Source organism: Dasypus novemcinctus, chromosome 3 (assembly GCF_030445035.2).
Source record: "Dasypus novemcinctus isolate mDasNov1 chromosome 3, mDasNov1.1.hap2, whole genome shotgun sequence".
NCBI classification, from domain to species: Eukaryota; Metazoa; Chordata; class Mammalia; order Cingulata; family Dasypodidae; genus Dasypus; species Dasypus novemcinctus.
Window position 1 is genome coordinate 18,691,262 of NC_080675.1, and position 23,373 is coordinate 18,714,634.

At 37.8% G+C, this 23,373-nt stretch overlaps 1 protein-coding gene across 4 annotated transcripts in view; it reads right to left on the bottom strand.

The window, feature by feature from the left end:
- The window catches only part of TTC8 (tetratricopeptide repeat domain 8), a 67,934-nt gene extending 45,353 nt beyond the window's left edge, over positions 1 to 22,581 (bottom strand). For 2 of the 4 annotated variants that reach the window (XM_058292592.1, XM_058292594.2), the window contains exons 1-7: positions 22,385 to 22,579; positions 12,468 to 12,497; positions 6,886 to 7,006; positions 4,031 to 4,094; positions 3,766 to 3,925; positions 3,467 to 3,556; positions 1,532 to 1,576 (exon numbers count right to left, since the gene is read on the bottom strand). In XM_058292592.1, coding sequence (XP_058148575.1) covers positions 1,532 to 1,576; positions 3,467 to 3,556; positions 3,766 to 3,925; positions 4,031 to 4,094; positions 6,886 to 7,006; positions 12,468 to 12,497; positions 22,385 to 22,498 — 624 coding nt within the window. In that variant the 5' untranslated portion in view covers positions 22,499 to 22,579. Of the gene's footprint in view, positions 1 to 1,531; positions 1,577 to 3,466; positions 3,557 to 3,765; positions 3,926 to 4,030; positions 4,095 to 6,885; positions 7,007 to 12,467; positions 12,498 to 22,384 lie in introns of all 4 variants that reach the window. The other 2 variants (XM_058292593.1, XM_058292599.2) reach the window with 2 other exon arrangements.
- Positions 22,582 to 23,373: the final 792 nt, after the last annotated feature.

A 23,373-nucleotide genomic window follows, 5' to 3' on the forward strand; every position in this document is an offset into this window, starting at 1 on the left:
TTAAGAAATAGTAGACTATTTGGATTTTTCTTTTTAATGACAGTCTGATTATGATTTTACACACATCCACACTGATAGCTTCTGACTGAAAATAGTATGTACGCACTTTTTACAGAAATGTGTGTGTTCTCAGTTGCCCATCCTTAGTTTCCTCTTTTCCCTACATAATCATATCTACTACCATTTTGTCAGAGATAACTCCCATATTTTGCTTCCCTGGCCCAGACCCTTTCCAACATTATAGTTCCATATCTCCCAACACAGGAAATAGTATCTCCTTTTGTGATTGCAAACTCAATATGCCTCTAAGTGAATTACTCAGCTTCTTTACAAACTTGCTTTCTCTGATTATCCCATTTCTGTTAGTAAAACCATTACTGATCTTATAACATCCTTAGGAGACAGATTTGCCTGTGTCTTTGGTGTATCCTCCATATCAAACCCATTGTCAAGTCCTGTCACTTCTTTCTTTAAAATGTCCTCTGATTCTCCCATTTTTTAAGTTAAGTCCTATGTATTTCTCATGCCATATCCTGTTCATGTGTTTACCTTTTCTACATTTCTTTTCCCTCCTTTCCACATAAATCTTACTCATTTAATAAATCTTTACTACTATTCCTCCCTTCTGAATTTTTCCCTTTTGCTACTTAGCTACAATTACATATTCTGGCAATTACCTGTTCTTTCATTATTTCATTTATGTCAAGTTTATTCTTCAGCTAGATTGCATGGTTTGAGGGGCAATAAAAAGTATATTTTTAAGAGTTGTCTTGTGTATTAGATAGAGGTTGGCACATAGAAAGCACAATTAAGGAGGGTTTTTTTTCTCTGAATATTTAATAAATGGATATAAAGCTTTCTTTATGAACTAGGTGGAAATGGGGAGGAAATACAATCATTAGACACTACAGAATTAATTATATTTAATTTGGCAAAATTTGTGAGGTTACTACTCATTCACATGCCAGCATGTAAAAGCTGAAACAAATTTGAAGAGTCATACACACGTAACCTTAAATTTTTCTATTAAGAAAATAATAAGATGATTATTATTGAAGCTGAATGATAAGTGATATGGGTTCATTATTCTATTTTCTCTACTTTTGTATGTTTGAAATTTTCCATCATAAAATGTTAATCAAGAGGGAGTAATATTAAGAAGTAAAAAATACAGGTATTAATAAACCTGTAATATACCACACAGACTAAAGTGAAAAAAAATGGATCAGCAATGCTAACTACTAGTATAAAGAACAAACTTTAACACAAACATGTTATGCAGTATTCATGATTATCCATATCTTGCCCTTTCATGGACAGTTTTATGTATGGACCATGCATAGTTCTTACTATTTCTATTTTTACTGATATCTTCCCATTGAAACTGACAGTGGATTTGAAATTATTAGTAATTCTCCAGTCTCTAATAATTCCATGTGTTTATAAGGTAAAAGACATATTATTTCAGAATTGAAAACTCCAAAGTTGGAAAAATTACAATAAAAGAAAATAGCGTGAATTCAAAACTTACAGTCTTAATATCATTTTCATGATGAAAAATATACTCAAACAAAGCCTATAAAGAAAAAAAAATACATTAGATTTTATTTTAACAAAAACACTCTATTTTTATATCAAAATGCAAAGTCTAATGCCACAGCAGCTGGATTGAACTAAAATAACAAGATACTGTAAAATATTTGGTATTTATAAATAAAGGGTCTATCCATCATTCATTAAAATCACCAATTACTGATTCCTGTTTTTATAGAATATTAACTGGAAAGCTCACATAGTTGAACAGTTTTTTCACATTACACATGCTATTTTATTAGAAAGAGACAAATGAAGAGTTGATTTTTATTTCTTAAAGTCCAACTCGAATAACCCAAGTGTCCATCCACAAATGAATGTATAAACAAAATGTGGTACATACACACAAAGGAATATTATTCAGCCATAAGAAAGAAAGAAATTATGAGACATGCTACAACACGAGGCATCTTGAAAATATTATGCTCTATGAAATAAGCAAGGTACATAAGCACAAAAATTGTATGATATTACTTATGAGAAGACTAAAAATAGCAAACTTGCAGAGCTGGAAAGTAAATTAGATGTTATGGAGGGGTAAGGAGAGGGTGGAAGGGGGAATGTTTGCTGGTAAAATAAAATATACAAGCAAACAAACATCATTATAAATAAATAAATAGTTTTGCTCAAATCCAAACTCTATATTCAGTGGATACATGCTTTCAATAGACCTGAAAACAACTTAGTTGGTGTCAAGGGTTGCTATTTCCCATCACAGAATGTGGAGGCAAGTTTCATTGCCTTTTATCCCACCCCTACCCTCCAATCAACATCAAGTATTACAATCCACATTTTCTTATGGTACGTTACTTGGGGCAGGGGGCAAGAACCTTATAGCTGTGTCTTTATGCAGCTCATGTTTAGTGGTAACAAAGGCAATCATAGAAGTACTGCGCAATTGTGCATTAAGAGAAGTATTGGGTACAACTGGGAAAAATTAAAAGTAAAAATGACCAGCATATAGCAAAAACTCAAAAGCATTAGCTCTCATTCCCTTTCCCAAAGGGAAAGGAAAAAAAAAAAGTGGTTTTCAAAACACATATAACCGAGATTCTCTTGTGCAGCAACTGACAGTTCTTTTTCTGATTTAAACTTCAAGTCTATATGGCTAGTGTCCATTTTTTATTGCCCCAGAATGTTTGATACTTATTAAATATGTTAAACACCATTAAAACTGAGATAACAAATGAGCTCAGCGTTATGCACATAGTTCCCAAAGATTCCAGCCTGGGTTTGGCTTAAACCAGTTTCCAGAAGGTAAGTGCTGCTGTGTTTCTGTCTCTGAATTTTTCCAAGCTCAACACAAGTTTTTTAATACTGGAAAGATTATGGACACCCTCTCTGCGTGTGTGTGTATCTCTCTCTCTCTTTAATTTAAAGGAGCATTTAATCTCTGAGTAGTTAGAAACTAATGTAATTGGCTTGCCAGTTTGAGCTTGAGTAATCATTACTGAGATGACTGATTAATGAACTAATTAGAAGGAGCGTATATTTTTTATCTTTTTTTTGTCAGTCCTAAAATTCTACAAGAATAGATAATTATTTTTCTGAGAATAGTCCAAGTTGGAAAAAAAAATTGCAAACATGATCTCCTAAGCTCCATTCCAGGCAGATGATTCTACAACTTGCTGCCTTTGTTATAAATTACTGTTCTTTATCAGGAAAAAATAATTTCTTATAATAATAGTATATATACTTTATTTCTGATTGGTTTTCCTTAACTCAAGACTAAAGGAAGTTTTACTTATAGTAGTTGAACATTTCCATTTTCAATCAAGACAAGGCCTTTCCTTCACAAATTTTTATCCTGCAATGTTATTATAATCATACTTCCAATATTACTTCATAACTGAAACTCATCATAAGTACATACCTTTGCCAATTTCGGTTTCTGTGCATATTTTGTTAAATTCAGTCTAGATAAATTTATAAAAGGTCCATCAGGATTTGTAAGCATGGAAGCCTGTGAGGGGGAAATGACAGAACAAAAAAATCTGAAAGTTTCTCCTCAAACATAAATTGAGCTAAATGTGCATAAAAGTGATAAGTATAAAATAAGTAAAAAGGATCATCTTCAAAGCTATTCCATATAATTCTCCACTATAACAACAGTGGAAAATAACATAACATAATATAAAGTTACTTTGGTACGACAGGTACTACAGAATTTACCGTTCCCAGTCGGACATATCTTCCAGATGAGCTGGTAATGGGGCGAGCTGTATAGGCAGTTCTAGGAGTTTTGATGGCCTGTTCCATAGTGCCTGGCCTTCCACTTTGTGTACTGGGCCTAAGGAAACCTGTAATGGGTCTTCCAGCTTGAGTGATTGGCCTGTAAAGATTGTAAATTGTTAAAATAAAAAGATTAATAAAGGAAAGATTCGCATACAGTCTGCTTAATATTTAGTGGCAGAGGATATGAAATAAAAATATATACCTGACAGCTGGACTAGGCCCTCCTGTCTGATTAGCTCCAGGGAGTTTCAAAGAAGTCCCAGGGCCTAGGAGATGAGATGGCAAATTTAACTGATATACTTTTTCTTTATTAGCCTGTAAAGGCTGTCAGTTGATAAAATTTTCAGTGAAAAAGACATTACTAACAGGAAATATATTTTAGGGAAATGTACTTGAGAATAATATTAATATATATTGAGTACTTATCATGTTACTTACATTACCACATTTAATCCTCACGGCCAATCTTTAAGGTAGATATCATTAACCCCTTTCACAAAGGCTCAGAGTGTTATGTAAATTACAAAAGGTCAACCTGTCAGTAGAGTTGGAATTCATACCCAAAAGGATGGTTTGACATCTACATTTCCATAGTTTTGTTTATTTTTCATATAAACTTCTCCTTATAAAAGATCATTTACCCTCAATATCTAAGATCTGACCTGTTCCAGATTAATGATAGTTGTAGAATTTAGATACAGTAACTCCAAAATTGCAAAATGATGGGGAATAGAGACAGGTTAGCATGAGCACACATTTTTTCCCCTTAATTTCTAATTAAAGCTTTAAAACAGCTACTACCTTACAAAACATGTAAATGACAAAAAACGCACAACTAAAAAATTACAAGTAAGAGGGAAGTGGCTGTGGCTCAATCAGTTGAGCTCCCATCTACCATGTGGGAGGCCCTGGGTTCATGGCCCACAGATGCAGCAGAGTGCCACCCAGCCCTCAAGCACCGCAGAAAGCCTACTAAACAAGGTGACACAACAAAAAAAGGGAGACAGCAAAAACACAGAAGAGCACACAGCAAATGGACACAGAGAACAAGACAGCAAGCAAGCCGCAAGGGGGGAGGGGAAATAAAAATAAATAAATACAGACACAGAAGAACACACAGTGAATGGACACAGAAAGCAGATGACACACACACACAAAACTACAAGTAAGACCACCGTATGTTAGAGTAATCATTCAATACCATTTACACCAGCACACCAACATCCTGAGGACTAGCCCTCTATGACAATCCCCATAGCCACTTTCAGTCCGGCATATTACCCCATCACCCAACATCATGCATTACTGCAAATCATACTTCAATCATATCAATAAAGTGGTGTTTTTTCTTTTTTTTTTTATTTATCTCTCTCCTGTAGGGAGCCACCCGCTGTGAGACCTATTTACAGTCTCTCACAACATGGCGGATGGCTTAACCTTCTCTGTTTAATATATATCACTGAACGGCTTTGGCAAAGATCCAGCAGTTTGAACAAGCAATGGGCACCCTGGACTGACAAGACCGGGGCGGGTGTGGCCACACCCACCAATCTCAGTACATCATGCTTGTCATATGCGGTCTATGAGGGCTCCCGGTTATAGCTTGCTGTAATTGCAAGCCATCTGTCACTGAGGTGCTGCACTGGTTAGCCAATGACAGGCAACTGGGCTGACCCATCAGTCAACCTAAGACAGGGACGTGGCCTTTTGCTGCCATGATTCCCAATGACGGGTAAGATTGATCGCATACCGGGTAAGACGAATCGCTTACCGGGTGCAGCCCCGACCTAAGACAGGCACAGCCCCCCTTTCAGCACGGGAGCACCTTTCAGCCGCATGCCACTACTGAAAATAAGCCCTGCTCTATCATGAGCCATCGCTGGCTGTTCCTCTCTTCAATTCATAATATATTAAACAGAAAAGGGGGACCTGTAGGGAGCCACCCGCTGTGAGACCTATTTACAGCCTCTCACAACATGGCGGATCTCACAACATGGCGGAGTTCACAAATCTGCCCTGTCATTTCCTTATTCTTCTTCCTCCCTGCTTCTTTGTTCTCCCCTTCCCGCGGCAACTCAGGTGACCACAGCAATACGCATGCGCAAGGCGCGAAACTCTGCAGACCCGGCACGAATTTTCAGCCAATCCCCTCCTTGGACGTCTGCCACCCTCTAAACCAGCCTTTCACCTATGTACACGTTCCCTTCCCTCTCTATATATCCCCGTGTTTTACCCCCAATAAACGAGGCTTAATCAGAATCCTGTCTTGCCTCCATTCTTTCTCGTCCCCTGCCCCCACTTCTTCCCACAGGCCCCTGGAATCCGCCCCTGCCAGTTCGGACACTCTCCTCTTCCCCCCCACCCCCAGCTGTCTGCTCTCTGTGTCCATTCGCTGTGTGTTCTTCTGTGACCGCTTCTATTCTTATCAGTGTCACCAGGAATCTGTGTTTCTTTTTGTTGTGTCAGCTCTCCATGTGTGCTGCGCCATTCTTGGGCAGGCTGCACTTTCTTTCATGCTGGGCAGTTCTCCTCATGGGGCTCACTCCTTGTGCATGGGACACCCCTGCGTGGCATGGCACTCCTTGTGTACATCAGCACTGCGCATGGGCCATTTCCACACGGAGATGTGTGGAGGCCTGAGGTTTGAACCGCACACCTCCCCTGTGGTAGGCAGACGCCCTATCCATTGGGCCAAGTCCGCTTCTCTGAAGTGGTGTTTTTGAATGACCACTTTTTAAAATATCCTTTAGAACCCTTCTGTTGGTTCAGATGCTTCCTGTGTTTATATTTCCAGATAAACAATCTGCTACATTAAATAAGCAGTTAAGATAGAATGCATTTCTATAAAATATTTTTAAATGCTTAATATAGCTTTTATTGAAAAATAGTTACTATTAAACTCAAACCTTAAGTTTAAGAGAATACAATGAATTGTGGAAGGTAAGTTTTAATATTACAAGACAGAATAACAATTTGACAACTTGTTTCATGTATATACCATTAATTTATTCTTTCTCTTAATGGCATTTCATTACTTAACTAAAAAGCAATACTTACGGGGAACTTGAGCAATAGCATTTTCATCCAGCATCATTTCTGCAATTCCTTCTTGATCTACATCAATTTCATCTACGTAAACCATTTCAGTTAATGCTCGTGCTTTTAAAATCCAAGCTGCCTAAAACCATGGGTAAAACAAATATTAAATAGCATCAGCAATACTGCATAACTTAGAGAGCTACCATCCTTTATTATTATGTATTTAACTTTTGATGAAATGTTTGCTACATAATGTATTATGCTAATTTAAAGGGCTATGTCAAGAAACTAATATAAAAAGGCAAGGTCATTATCAATCAAGAAGCAACCAATATAACAATAATTTAGTAAACAAAAGTGTAGTAATTTTCTGGTAAGACTTCTTTTTATAAGTAAAAGATGATCTTTACTTTCACTGGAATAATCATTTGAAAACGTATGAATAAAGTTACAACCAGAGTGTTCTTTCTGCCTTCCTCCAGCAGGGACAAGTCTATCAAAAAGCCTTCCCTATCCTTCAGCTCGAAACCTGCTTCCCTCATCTTTCTCATTGAGCATTCACTTTATACCCTTTTATCATGTAATTACCATATCTGACAAATACTATAATCATTTGGGCATAAGTTTGCTTCCCCCTTCCCTAGAATGCAACCTATTTTACCTTGTTCACTTTTGTATTTTCCACACCTATGGTTTTTGTACACAATAGGTATTAAAATATGTTCATTCAGTTGAACTAAGATCTACTTCTCCTAATTCCCAGTAATTAGCCTTGTTACCTAGTCAGTAAAGAACCTGCACAAAGTAGGAAAAAAAAAAAATGAAAAAGGTAATTAGGAAGTCTGACCTGAAAAATATTCTTGTCAGCCTTGCTCTGACTTGAAAAATTAGATGCGAAGGTGTGCACAATTAAATTTCTTGTGAAACATGAGACTATGCTATCATAAACATTTACCTTTCTACTTCATTACAGAATAGAAGCAGCAAATTATAAAGCTTGATATCCTGTGGAGGATTTGGGGAGAAGGCAACACTTGAAGCAGCAGTACCAGAAATTACCTTATAGTATAGGGGAAGTGCGGCAAGGATAAACTGGGGAGAGGTTAGGGCTCAGCATACTGAGGGATCTGGCTGTGTAGCAGGCTGAGGGCAAAGGAGATGAGAAAGGAACAGATGAGAGTTGCAGGAGGTCCAGAAAAGCCTGACATAAAGAATCTGAGATGCATTCAGTTCAGTCATATTTATCGAAAACCTCTTAATTATATAGCATCAGGCTAGGTTCTGAGGGGGAAACAAGAGAAGGTTAAAACATGGATCCTAATTTCCTTGAACACATCAATTAAATGACAAGGCAAAGCAATATGTGGTTAGATGACAAGACTATGGTACAGAAAATAGGTTTTATAGAAACTGGAAAGTAGAGATCCTTTTGTAGGGTAGAGTAATCAGAACGCAAGTATAAAATTTTAAAAAGAAAAGAATAAAGAAAAACATTTGGGTTTCTAGCTTGCATTCAATGGGAATATAGGAAGTTGCCTTCATAATGTATTTAAATTCCTAAGGTGAAATTACATTTTGGTTTTTGGTGACTAGGTTTTTGTGCTTATATTTTACTGGTTGAGGTATTTGGTTTCTGATCAGATAACTTATAATGAGATATGCCAGACGTGATGTGTGAGTTTAACACAACTGAATAAGCAGAATATGGACCCAAAGAATTAATTTGTTTTTTACAAAAATCAATTCCAATTGGAACTGCATCTAACTGTGGAAGCTGCCAAAGTGTAGAAACAATCTGAGGTTTTCATTCATAAAAGATCAGGAAAGATGCCAGGTCTATACAGTGCTTCCCAGAGGTCATGGAAGTCAACACTGGCTTAGACTCATGGTTTAATTTAGCTTCAAAGATGGAAATAAGCAAACCTGGTTTATTTTAAATCCCCACAGTTCATACTGCCCTGCAGGTATCTGATTATTTTAATTTTTCAAAAGGAATTTTTTTGCTCAACACTTTCTCTTGGGTGGGAATTAGGACTGCAGCATTTTCTGTTGATAGGGTAAAGCAGGATGTGGTCTGCACCGGTCCAATTCCATATTGTTGGTGACCATCTAGTGCATGCCAAGTCCTCAGAATACAGACGAATAAGCCAAAGGCCTAGTTCTAGGTCAAATGAATTTCAGTGTGATATGGAAAATGTAATAACAAAAATCTAGAACAGTGTGCTATGGGGGACAGAGGGAAGGCACTTCATTGCCTTGGGGGTGGAAAGATTGGTAGAAGAGAAGAGTTTGGCCCAGTGGCCAAGAAAGAGAGCATGTGCCAGGCGAAAGGAACAACAGGGCAAAGGTAGGCGAGCTTGAAAGTTTATGGCATGTTGAGAAACTCTCAATGGTCAAGTATGGTTGCAGAGTCAGGTCAGCTGAGGGAGCAGTGGGAGAAGAGGCTGGAGAAAAAGGCACCAACAAAGGATGGCCCTGCCATGGTGAGATATGTAAATTTCTTCCTAATAATGAAAAGCTAATGAAGCTTCGGAACTATGATTCTGGAGTCCCAATTAAGTCAACTTTTTAAAACACAAGATTTTATAATGACAAAATCATTTAAATAGTCAATTATTAATTATCCATGTGCATATTTTATATTGACTATTTTCATGTCCATACTGCTCTCTCAGCCAAATCTATCATGTTTCTTGACATCCACCCTCCTACTAATCTTGTAAATATTAAGGACATGGAAAATTTTTATATTAGCCTAAGCAAAACATAGGAAAGTAAATCCACTATTCCCTCCTCACCAAATGAATAAATAGTTCAAAGGAACAACAGAAGCTTTTTTAAAAATTTCATCCCATGGAATTTACTTTTTCAAGAAGGTAAATCAATCTAGATATGTTTCAATTTCTTTTTTTTTTTTAAAGATTTATTTATTTTATTTCTCTCCTCTTCCCCACCCCAGTTGTCCTCTTCCCCACCCCAGTTGTCTGTCCTCTGTGTCTATTTGCTGCGTGTTCTTTGTTCGCTTCTGTTGTTGTCAGTGGCACAGGAATCTGTGTGTCTTTTTCTGTTGCGTCATCTTGCTGCGTCAACTCTCCATGTGGGCGGTGTCATTCCTGGGCAGGCTGAACTTTCTTTCGCGCTGGGTGGCTCTCCTTATGGGGTGCACTCCTTGCGCATGGGGCTCCCCTGCGCTCCGCGTGGCACAGCACTCCTTGCGTGCATCAGCACAGTGCATGGGCCAGCTCCACACGGGTCTAGGAGGCCCCGGGTTTGAACTGTGGACCTCCCATGTGGCAGACGGATGCCCTAACCACTGGGCCAAGTCCACTTCCCTGTTTCAATTTCTGAAATCTTATTCTTAAGAAACAGAAATCATGGTGTAAATTTCTGATATATTTAAGATCTGTAATAAAATCTATTTAAATCATTATTCAATTTTAAATTTTACCAGCAGTTGAGTTAATTTCCCGGACTTTTCTTCTGTCCTAACAAAAAATGACCTTGAAAAGTCACATATCACTGCTTGATTAAATCAGATTGTATTCAAAAGTCTGCTTCTGGCAATGTGAACAACTCTTGAGATTTTAATGAAAACAGCAGATGGGACTATGATTTGTAAAAAGTACAGAATTTTTACTTTGGAAACAAGCCAAGTATGTTTTGCAGCCCTAAAATCCTCTGCCTGCTTTAGGATAAAAATGTTTTAAAAGTTCAAAACTAATCAGTGATTAAAATAAAATGCATAACAAAGCAAGCACAGTAATTCCAAATTGTCTCTTGAATCTAAATAAAAATATAAATTGGTTTTATCAGATGCATTTAACTTGTTCATAAATGGGAGGTGATTCAGTTTTAAAACAGTTCTGTATCTAAGTGCATCTGAATCCCTATGTATTGGAAAATGATAAAAATAAGAATGGATGCTTTAGAATTTTTTAAAGGGAGAAGCATACATTCTCCCCATTTAAATGAGTAATCATTATCATATCAACTATTTCCTTTTTTTATTTGTGAAGCATGATCCCATCTTATTCACTTACTAAGTTAAAGCAAATTACCTGCCAGCTAACAATCAGGAAAATACTGACTTGTTCTATCTTCTGTAAGGCTAATCCAATTTTAGTTATGAAAATAAATAAATGAAGAAGTAAAAACTCTGCTGACCGAGCCAAACATATCTAAATTATTCTGTTCCTCTTATGAATTACTCTTTGAAAATAAAAACTGAGGCACAAAATATTGAAGTGTTGTAATGCCTCAATTCTTTTGAAGTTGTAAAAATGTGCAAAAAGGAGTAATCCCAAAAAGCATGAATAGTGAGCTCAAAAGAATCCAGTCAGCAGTATTTCCTTTTTATTCTTTTAGATTACTACCCAATGATCTAAATTAATCTAGATCTAAAAGCCTACAGTATCAGAACAGGAAAGTAATACTGAACACAGGTCCTTCATGAAGCTAATATACTAGTTTTAAACTTTTAATGCCATTTACAGTTTTTAAACCATAACTACAATGCAAATTACTGACGTTTTATGCTGAATGTAATTTTAATTAAAATATTCAAAATTAATGAGAACAAAAGCACCATTATGCTATACTTTAAATCCTTCTTGAATCACTTGTACATATATTATGCAAAAAAATGGTTTTGTCCATCTATCACTTTATAAATCATAATTATGAATATTAAAAGATAAATATGACTTTTAAAGAACAGAGTGCCACATTTTAACTTATTTACAGCATTTGCTTCATACTATACCGGCCTCAGTTAAGAGAACATTGTATATTACATTCTTCTAACAGGTTTAATGATTATGATATGAACCCATATGAGATTCAAATAGCTATTTACATTTAAAACACTGTTAAAAGTATACCTCACTTGGCAAGACAAACATCTGGCAATATTTAAGCGCTCTGATTTACAGCTCTCCATAGCCCTTCTCCTTATTCCCAGAATGACAGGAAGTACTCCTGGGCTAAAAGCTTCACTGGCCAGGTACACCCCTAACCAGCCCTCCTCTCTCCCAGGCTCCCTCCCGACTCATTCCATTGGGTCTTCTGCCCAGAGCAATTCTCTCTGGATGCCTCCCATTGATTACCGAAGTTGACCTGGTAAGAATGGCTGATTAACTAGCTCCCTTCCTTCCTCACTGCTGCAGGCTCTTCCCTCTTAGTTAAACCCAGGTCAGTTAAAGAATGAGACTTTTTCCCAAGCAGAGTTGACTACTCTTTACTTACACTTGTCCTATCCATCACAGTCTTTTCAGGCACTGTGGTTCTGCTGACTACTTGGCTCTCTTTTGAAGCCCATGGATGCTTGGCCTCTTTTGTGATTCTACTCATCCTTCTGGCCAATCATGATCATTTCTATTATGCTCAAAATCTTAGTAAATAGAGAGCATTAGTTCTACAAGGCTATCTACACAAAGGTATTGAAAATATAATAGTTTATATAAGAAGGTAAAGAATATCCGGTAGGTATAGCTAATTTTATAACACAAGTAGAGAAGCAGTAACTTTTCTAATCTATAGCAACAACTAAGCAATAGCAATTAAAGTATTCTCTAAACTAATGGTTATAGCTAAACCTTTACCTGAGACACTGGCAATTCAGGATCTGGTTCCTGGAAAGCATTAAGAAGGCAGTAAACATTTTTAATAGATACAGTTTCTAAAATAAAAAAGTCTTAATGACTAAACAAGTATTTGTAGAGAGATTGAACAATCACACAATAAAATTCTAACTCTTAATTTCAATCTTTCTCCACAAATACTCTCAAAAGTTGTGTAAAATTAAATATACACTTGAATACTAATTTTACTGTCATTAGAAATTTTTAATTAACTTAACCTCACTCAGAGCACAAAGAGACAGTATCTTAACTACTAGTTTAATGAAGACCCAATATCTCAGAATTTAAAAGTAATTTTACAACTATCCCAAGGAGACACTGACTTATTTTTAAAAATAAATTCATGGGGGTCAAAACATTAGCTGCTTTGGAGGAGGAGGAGGAAAATCCACATAATATAAATCTTGCTATTCCACATAAAAATAATGGGATTAATGGTGACTAAAGATAAAAAAAATTAATTCTGATTATAGTGTCTTCAGAAATTTTTATAAAAAGACTATGTAATATACAATAGTGCCAAGCACTGATAAATTCAGGGTTTCTTTCAGTCCAAACAAAATCTCATTATGAAACAGAAATACATTGGTTAAAAAAAAAAATTAGACTTTTAACACAAATTATTTTTAAAACACTGAAATCACTCAAGTGAGTCCCTGCCCAATGTGCACAATACCAGTACAGTGACATCTAGATTTTAAGAAAAGAGTTTATCAGCAAGGGCTAACCTAGCAGAAACAGAAGGATAGTATTTTCCTCAGATCTGTCTCCCCAAGCTGAAAGCTGTGATTTTTATGAGGTTTTATGGAGTGCTGGTTTAGTATAATGAGGTAGATGGAGTGAGATTGTGAGGAGTAGGAGACAAATTTTAGCTGAGCATGTGCTGTTTCAAAACATATGTGGTCATATATCACCTGTAAGAAAATGGGGGTACATGGTGGCTGTGGGAATGATTTTTACTATTATAAGGAAGTAAAGTGAACTTTTAGGTTAAGCTTAACTGTGCATGTCCTAGTGGCCAGAACCAGTTTATGCTATTTCTAAAGTGAAAGGCAAAATCAGAACCTAACCTGGATCTCATGGTTAGATCATCCAATAGTTTCATTATTATGTGTAAGGTAAGATAAGTTTCCTTTTAATATACACAAAGGGGTTGCAGTTTTAAAATTAAGGAAATGGAAGCTTTAATAAATTAGTAGGAAAGGTTACTTCTGTCCAGGGTTAGTAAAGTAGGCAGCTTCAACATCTGTACTGGCATGTCTAGTCAGTGGCCTTCATTTAGTATTGACCTATAGCATGTTTTATTGGAGAAACTACTATGATATAGAAAGAAGAAGAAAAAAAATTCTTGCTTTCTACCACTCTAAAATCCAAAAAGACTATCCCCAATACTTTTCCCAAGACTATTTCCTAGGCAAACAATGTGCAAATCATATTGTCACCATGAAAGGATAAGCAATTTATTTAGCATGGCACCTGGTAGACTAGACTAGGATAGAGAGGGAGGGCACCAAGAAGTAGGATTTAGAGAGAATTTGGCAACCAGTTGAATGAACACAAACAGCAACTAGAGAACACACAGCAATTAGAGGTTTTCAACTCTGGCGTGCATAAGAAGGACCTAAAAGAGTATAGATTTCCTAGATCCACAGTCCATCCATACTTCGGGACACATACTGATACAAGGAATAAAGTGTCAGGTAAAAGAAGTAACCCCGCTGTTTTGCCCTACTGTACCCTTAAATCACAACATCTATTCTTTCTTAGATTTATTTGTCTACAGGGCTCATTATCTCATTTGAATCTCCTAACAACCTTCTGAGGTAGGCAGGTAGATAGTATTATCTATTTTACAGATAAGGAAACAAATTCAGAAATTTGTCCAAGGTCATAGAGATGCTGAGAGAAGCCAGAAGCTCTTTCTTGTCAGTGTATCTGACAAGAAAAAATGAATTGGAAATAATGGGGTAGGACTGAAGGGTAAAGTTTAGTAGAGATACAAGGTAAGTTCTGTATAGGAAGGGAAAAAAGAGTTTACCAGAGGTGATAGTAGACAATGCTGGAAAAGGAAAAGAAAACAGGTAAGGACACAGAAGCACTGATAGCAGTAAGAACTGGATGCTTATTATTCTGCCAAGGGCAGGACGATTCCTCTAGTGGCCCCAAGCGAAACAGCCAGCTCAGCCTCGGAGGACTCTGCTCACTGATGAATGCCCTCCTGCTCTCTCCATCTTGTTCTTGTGCCCCTAGGAGCGCGTTTACGATTTACCACGCAGGTAAAGAGCCCATAGGGAAATGATGTTAAATGAGGTGGTCAGAGAGGAAAATGAGAAGCTTAGAGGGTGGAGAGGTGTAGAGAGACAGGTGAGAGGCCGTGTGGAGGCAAATGGAGACAAGGCCTAAACCAGGTGTGCAGCAGACATTTTAATTCCACAATATTCACCAGGCTCCTGATACCTACCAGGCACTGAGAACACAATGACAAGTAAGACATGGTACCTCTTTGGAGGAAATGACATTTTATGGGGGGAAGCCACATAATTAAGCAAATTACAATACATCTGTTAAAGTGCTATATTCAAGTTACAGGTAAAATATGAATGAGGAAGGGAAGAAAAGGAGAAAGCAGGTTTAGGATGGAGATAAGAGAAAAAGGAAAGAGATTATTCTGGAAATTATCAAGTGGCAATGATTTATGAACTATATTCAATATCTTCTCATCAGTTTCATTGGACATTCTCCTCACAAATGCTTTCTGGATTACCAACAATCCTGTCAGAAAAAGATAACAGAATGCTACATACAAATATGTCTAGCTATATTGAGGCAAGAACAGCCAATATTTCTGATCACTTGACATGTATTAATCTACTTAACCCTTGCAACAACTCTTTGAGGTAGGCAAATTGTTCCACTCATTTTACAGATGAGTTAAGTCAAGTACAGCCAGCATTTGAACCTGGACACTTTGGTTCAATAGTGTGCGCTTTGCTGAGTATGTGGGATCACAGCAAGGATGGAAAGCGAACTATGTAAGGTATGGAGATACCAAAGTCAGCATGGCTTTTCTAGAGGAGCAGAACTATGAAGGAAGAGTTGGGGCTTTTTAATTTGGAGATATGGCAAATTTTTAAATAATAATCATCATCATCACTGAGGTCTTTATCTTTGGCAATTACAGTTTTGGGTTTAAAGTAATCCACCCACAAAGTTAGATTGACTTGGTCTAGCAAACTATTTCTATGGGTAGAAGGTGAGGAGAAAGCACCATCCTAGCCCTAGAGTCAGAAAACTTGGATTCATCTTCAGGGGGCCACTTACTAGCTGTGTGACCTTGAACAAGTGATACAACCTCCTCTCAAACTGGAGCAATAATGCCTACTTCATAGGATAGTTTTAAGGACTAATAATAAAACCTTACATTCTTAGGAATACTTCATAATTTTCTAAGTTTCTTCACTTGTACTATTATATTCAATCATGTGTAAAATGGTAGCATCTTCGATGAGGAGTATCAATCACACAGAGCTTCTCATAAAAACTTTAATATAACGAACAGAAAAGCACCAGATTATCTATTACTTCCCTTTTCAGAACTCATTACTGATTCCCAGTTATGGCACATCAAATTAAAACTTCCCTTTCAATCTCCTTCAAAGTGATTGATAAGAAGACATGCAATGTAGAGTGGCACTGCCTCCAACCAGCAAATACTCATTAGCATCAACTTCATTTCACATCCTCCCCAGGGTACCACTTCCTCTTAGGTTGTTGCTGCTACTTCAGGGAATTAGATCCCCAGATAATTCTGAATGTGACTTCCTAATTGCCATTAATACTTACTCTGGCTAATGAGTCTACCCAACTCCACTCTTAAACCATCAAGTAGTTATTCAGAATTTAGCAATAACTGGGAGAGGGAAAAATGTAAGAGAATACAGAAATGGATGGATTTCCAAAAGTTAGGGAGATCTAACTTTTAGAGTTAGGTAGGAATATAATTCTGCAGGAATACTAATTCTTAAAATGAATTGTCCCACAGTGTATGGAATCAAAGAATTAAGTCTGGCTAAATCTCCATGGCCCCGAAGAGGAAATAAATTAGATCATCATTCAAGAAAGGTCTCTTCTTTGGCTTAAATCACCAGATCATTGTCTCAACCAACCATTAATGTATAACTCGCTGGGGAGCCCTAGTTCCACATCTTTCATCTAAGCCAGTGGCTTTCAGCCTTTTCTCCACCTTGAAACCATTTCCAATAATAACCTTCTACTGTCTGTAACATCTCTCATTGTAAGCAGAGGTGGGCAGGAGGGGGTGGTACTACAAATTAGAGAAAGCTTTTACCCCCATCACTCTCAGTTTGATATACAGCTAACGCTCACACCCCAAAATCACTGATTTTAATCATTTAACCTCTACCAGAAATCTACCCCATTAATGAGAGCATATTGTTTTCTAAAAACCCCACTGCCTGAAAAACCTGCATTTTTTATGAACTGTTTAATTAAATGAAGCTAAAAAATCAGGACTGGTTTTAAAGCCATGAATCTGACATATGGAACACAGAGAACAATAATCAGATTAAGCAACTAATCAGGATGATCCACATGAGCTGTACCAGCAAGCGTACCCTCTGGGTCACTTTGCTGTGCAGAGGATCATTTCACCTTTCTTCTTTGCACATCTTCTAATTTTTAAACGCTTTCTCAGTCACAATTTAAGGAACACTTTGGAAAAAACACCTCTCTATAAATTGGTTATTCTTATTGTGTTTTATCATTAGAGGAAACCTGATAAATTCACCAGGCATTCTTCTTACTTTCTTCTTAACAGATCAGAACCTTAATAGCCTTAATAGTATACAGACCCTGCCCTCTGTCCCTCACTTTTTGTGTCTGGAAAGAGCAGTTCAGAATCCATCTTCTTCCAGAATCCTTCTCCATGACCAAGCACCATGTTGTTATATTCAGCCTATCCTTCAGTCCTTTTGTATCCAAACCGAAGTGTATTACTCTAAGGAAATATGCTATTCAATTTTTTATAATACATCATACTCCTCTGGCCAGCCTGGCTGCCTCCCACCTCCCACCCCCACCAGATTACAAAATGTCTGTCAGCAAAAATCAAAAGTAAATAAAATCCAGATGTCCTAATAGAAAAGCAGAAGGCATTAATTAAATGTCAATGATGCTATACCCAAATGGTGTTCCTATAATGGTATCCCTGAATGCAGATAAAATAGTCTTAGGGATGGGCTTCTTCCCAATAGGCTAATACCTCTAGACCAAAATGTTATCTTTGTGAAGCTCCCTGACCAGCCTTCTAAGAAGATTAACAAACAACAAATAACTTTAGAGAGGTTCTCCTAATAAGGGAGAAAAAATAAGTGAAGCCCAAAGTAGAAAATTACATTATTAAAAACAAAAGCTATCCAAGAGCAAAAATGAATCCATTTGGCACTCAAAAGAAATATTTTAATTTCCTTGTTCTTTTTTGTCCAGGCATACCTTCAAAGTAATTCATTCATATTCAAATCAGTTTGATAGCACAGGAGTGGTAATTCAAACAGCTGCAGAGGAAAAGTACTTTACTTTAAAATGTAGAAGCCTCAATAAAAGCCCATGATGCTAAAGGAGCACAGGGAGGTAAACCAGCTAATTGTGGAGCTGAAGGCCAGCTGCTCCACTCTGATCACATTTGTGCTAGTTGTGTGACCTTCTCAGAGGATCAGTCTCTCCATCATTTAACTCCCCCCACACTGAAACAATGAAAGCACCAAAAAAAAAAACCAACAATGATGATGATTGCTACTAGAAACATTCTTCTAAAGGAACCCAGGAAGTTTTTTTTATCAATTTTTAAAAAAAACAACAGACCCTCAAAACAAAAAATGAATTGGATTAGGAATGCCCGTAATGCAATTACCTTTATTTGAAGAAGTAAGTGGTAGAAAGGTACATTTAAGAACCTACAGTGCTGAGATTTAAGGATTGGGGTGAGGGTGGAGGTAACAAAGATCATCAGGCAACTAGAACGATCTTCAAAAATAGAGGAGAAGCTGGCCCATATCTATGAATAATGCCATCAGAGCATGTATATGAATATGATCAGTTTGCTCATTCAAAAGATACACAGTGAGTATCCCTGTATGCCAGACTCAGGTGCTAGGGGTACCAGACACACTTATCATGGAAATATGCTCTAAAGGGAAAGAAAGAGAATTTTCACTTTTAGCCAGAGTAATCTCTTTAAGCTCCCTAAAACTCCTCATTAATTGTACCAGCATTCAAACATAAAAATTTTAAATAAAAAAAATTAATTAAGAAAAAGGCAGGATTTCTTCAAGCCTGGGGAAAATCATACTGAGAAATATTTCTAAAATGAAATGACAATTGGGTGCAAAATACATAAACTGGTGCTAAGAAAAACATGGGATGATAATAGCATGATATTTAAAGGTTGGTTTTAAAAGTTCAAAGAATAATTAGCATCAATAAACCTATTTATCCACAATAATTAGGGCAATGGAATAGGCTAGGACCTCACCAGACCTACTGCCATAATAATCTTAACCACGGGCAGTGCTTAACCAATGCAAACAGCAGTGTCACTCAGTATGACCCCGTGGGGGTTTTCTTCATTATCGCTGTCCACCAAACACACATTGTAACAAGTCTTTCTCTTCCAAGAGGGCCAAGCAAGGCTTAATCGGAACCATATAAGAGACTAAATAAAAGGACCCCAGTTCTTACCCTGTATAGCTATTTGGGGAGATTTAGACAAAGTACTTGATTTATTCACCCTGGTCTTAGTAGGTAAAAGGAAAGGAGTCAAGATCTCTTCTATGACCCCTTCTTAAGCACTAACAAAAACACTGCTGCTTGACCAACGCAATTCCCAAAGTGACAGCATCTCACCAGGATAAAAAGAGAGATATTTGCCTCCCCCTGCTCCCCAAAACGGAGTCAGTGGTCAAATAAATGCCACAACTATTGGATTAATAAAAATTAGGTAGGTTTCTTTCCTTCAGGACTTCTCGGAGGCTTTAATCCAAGAACATGGATTACATGTTGGAATTTAACTTAAGAAAAACCTTGAAAAAAGCAGAGAAGATGGGAAATGTACTGGAAAAAGTTCAGCAATACAGTTTTGAAAATTAGGTTACATAAGAGCCAATGAGGCAGCATAATGTAGACAAAAGGAATGGCTTTACAAACTACGTAACTTTGGACAGTGTGCTCAATCTGTAAAATGGGGAAAACAGAAGTACCAACTTCCTCCGATTATTAAGGATTAAATGAAATAACAACATGTAAAACCCTCCAAACCAACCTTAGCAAATAATAAACGCTCAATAAATCCTAGCTATTATTTTTGCTACCTACTGTGCAAGGTTATTTTAAGCAGTAGAAATACATGTAATTTACAGAATTTATACCTGGTATACAGTAAGCACTCAATGAAAGGTCACTGAATTGAACACAAAGTGCCATCCCAGTAGCTAGGACAAACTAAATCTCAATTCCTATGTGAACTACTGACTGTCATTATGAACTAAAGGTCTCAACCATTAACAAACATCACAGTTGTGGGAATGTAAAGTGGTACAGCTTCTGTGGAAAACAGTTCAGTGGTTTCTCAAAAACTTAAGCATAGAACTCTCATATGACCCAGCAATCCCACTTCTATATAAATACCCAAAAGAAATGAAAACAGGAGCTTGAACAGGTATCTGTACACCAATGCTCATGGCAGCATTATTCACAGTAGACAAAAGGTGGAAGCACTGAAGTCTCCATCAGCAGATGAATGGATAAACAAAAGGTGGCATATACATTCAATGGAATATTATTCAGCCATGAAAAGGAATGAAGTTCGGAAGCATACTATAACATCGATAAACCATGAAATCATTATGTTGAATGAAATAAGCCAAACACAAAAGGACAAATATTATATGATTTCACTTATATGAAATACCTAGAATAAACAAATGCATTGAGACAGAAAGCGGATTACAGGTTACTAGTGGTAAAATGTGGGCAGATGGTAAATGACTGCTTAATAGGTACAGAGTTTCTGTTTGGAGGAATAAAACAAAATTTGGCAATGGATAGTGTTGAGGTTAGCACAATATTGTGAATGTAATTAATCTCACTGAATTGTACACATGAAATGATAAAAGTGGGAAATTTTGTGTTATACATGTTACCACAATAAAAATTGTTAAAAGACAAGCAAGCTGCTTTGCCCATAACAGTGTTTCCCAAATTGGCAACATCTCCCCAGAATGCAAAGGAGGGAGATATTTGCCTCCTGTTCCCCCAAAAAGCAATCAGTGACCCCAAAAATTGCAGAACTGTTGGATTAATCAAAATTACACAGGTTTCTGTCCTTTAGAACTTCTCAGAGTTCTGTATGTTCTGTATGCACTTCGAATCTCTAAGAAGAGTATATACATTTCCCAAATGCATTTAATAAGGACATTTTCACTGAGCAACTCTTGGGACTAGTGTTCAGTGGAACACAGAATGGAAACTACTCTAATTCAATGGGAAAAATGTAAGCAGGTAAAATTCGTGCAAACCATTCTGCCTAGAACACTGTCTGGTACATCTTAGGTTCTTAACAAACGTTTGCTGCACAAATGTAAAGGGATCAATATTACATCACAGTTTCCAAACATATTTGATAGGGTAATCTTTTTCTGAGGAACTACTGTGCCAAAGAACACACTTTGAAAAATGTTTCTCTACTTAAAGGAACTCATCCCAAGTCCTTAACTAACAGGAACAGAATCTAGCTTAGCATCACCACCAACATGGGATGTTCCAGGAAAGATGAGTTATCTGAAGGGCAAAATGTTCACCTCAGGTTATCCTCGATCCACTTGCTGGGAGCTAAGACAGATCCTAGTAACCGTCTTCTCACTCATGCCTCCGCTTATTTAACTCCCCTCAATTTTTCTTTTTCTAACATCTCCAAGGCAACACCAGTAGAGGAAAAGCTAGGGAACCAGAAGTATGCAGGTAGATTCTGCCTTACTAGAATCACTGGCACACTGCCACAGCTCTACTCCTATTCTCCTGTTCTCTCCTTTTTGCCCCTCCCAGGAGTTACTTGTCCACGAGAGCTGTAGCTCACACACACAGTCATGACCTTTCTCCTTTACTATACACAATACTACTGTACTTTATTTAAGTTCTCATCTAACCAGTTTCATCATTCCTTCTTCTAGGGAGACTGTCTTTCCTGTCCCTTCTTCCTGCAGTTATAGTTTCCCTTGCCCAGATAATTTAATAACAAATGTATCTTGTCCCTTCATAGAATCTCATTCCTATAACACTCTTATTTGCCTTAAGTTGCATTCAAGGCCCCAGAATCAAAGGCTCCTTTGCTCTTGGGCAACTGTCTAAAGATGAAGTGGGGAGGGTCACAAGTTTGATTCAAAAGAAAAAAGGCAACTGACTATTTTAATAGGTGTTGGGCAGTTATAGGCCTTTATACAGAAATTCTTCAGAAATTAATGTACACCCAACGACCTTAAGAACCCATGCATATATGCAAGTATAAATGAATTATCAAAGGTCCTCAGAAAACTCAAGACTCAGATTTGGGGACACTTAAATGAAGGAGCTGCTTAAATTTGAAGAGGGGTCGGTCACTGGCCGCGCAGTCGTGGGCCCCCCCCGGGGACCCAGCAGACAGGGATCGCCGGCCAGAGCTGTCTAGCTAGCTCCAGGGGCCTCTGCAGGCCCTACGGTCAGCCTTGCCCAGGTTCTTCTCCGAACTCCCCACCCTTAGGTTCGGAATACCCCGAAGAGTCCCCAGCCTCATCGCCGCGATCCACAGGACTGACGGGTGTGGCCGGTACCTGATCATAAGGGGACTTCTCCAGCATCTGCGTGCACAAATCCGCGCAGAGCTGGAACTTCCTGCGCCTAAAATAGCTCCAGGCCATGAGCAGCGGCTCCATTTCCGAGCCCATGGCACCGGAGGCCTGGACCCCGGCAGTGACCAGGGAGGGAGGGGGCAGGGAGTGGCGGTGTCGGACTCTGCTAGGCAACCCGCCGCCGCAAGACCCTTGCCGGGGAGGCGCCTGTATCCCGCCTGAGAACAGGAAAGAGAAGCACCACAGCGAGCAGGACTCACCTATGGGTTAGCCATAAATTAATGCAAAGAAAAAAGGATGTGCGTTTAAATACTACAGATTTAATTAATTTCGAGAAAGCACGGTAGTTCAAAAAAAAAAAGAGGCAATGACTTAGACTCCTACGTCTGGGGTCCTTCGCCCTCCCGGAGGAGGCACGGTTGCCTAGCAGCCAATCGCTCTGCTGCCCAGGCTCTTTTTGGCGAAGCCGGGGGAGTTGACTCTGATGAATCACTGTCCCACTCCTACCCTTCTCGCATTACTACCCTTCTTACTTCTTAAGGGTACTTACTTCCTGACCTCAGAAAAAAGAAACGTTTGAACAGCGTCTCTAATACCATCCGGTCCGTTAGGACCCAAAGCGCAAATCCTTGAAAGCCTCCATTCTTTCTCAAGGTCCTTCTCAACGAATCACAATGTCCGATTTAAAAGAGCCTTGTTGAGGTTACAGAGTCCAACCCATTCATTTTAGAACTAAAAAACTGAGGCTCAGAGAAAAGAAAGTATTAGTCTAAAATCGCGTGGAGTAAGAAAGCTAAGACTAATCTGGGTAATTCGATTATTTCTTTAATTCGATGGTACCTAGGTATGCTGAATTAGAAATTAGTGACATTTTTATTAAACAAGAATTGTATGCGGGGAGGTGGGGGGAGGTTTTCCAAACACTGACTACAAGCAAGTGATGTTTGTCTTTACTTGTGCAGAATGATTTC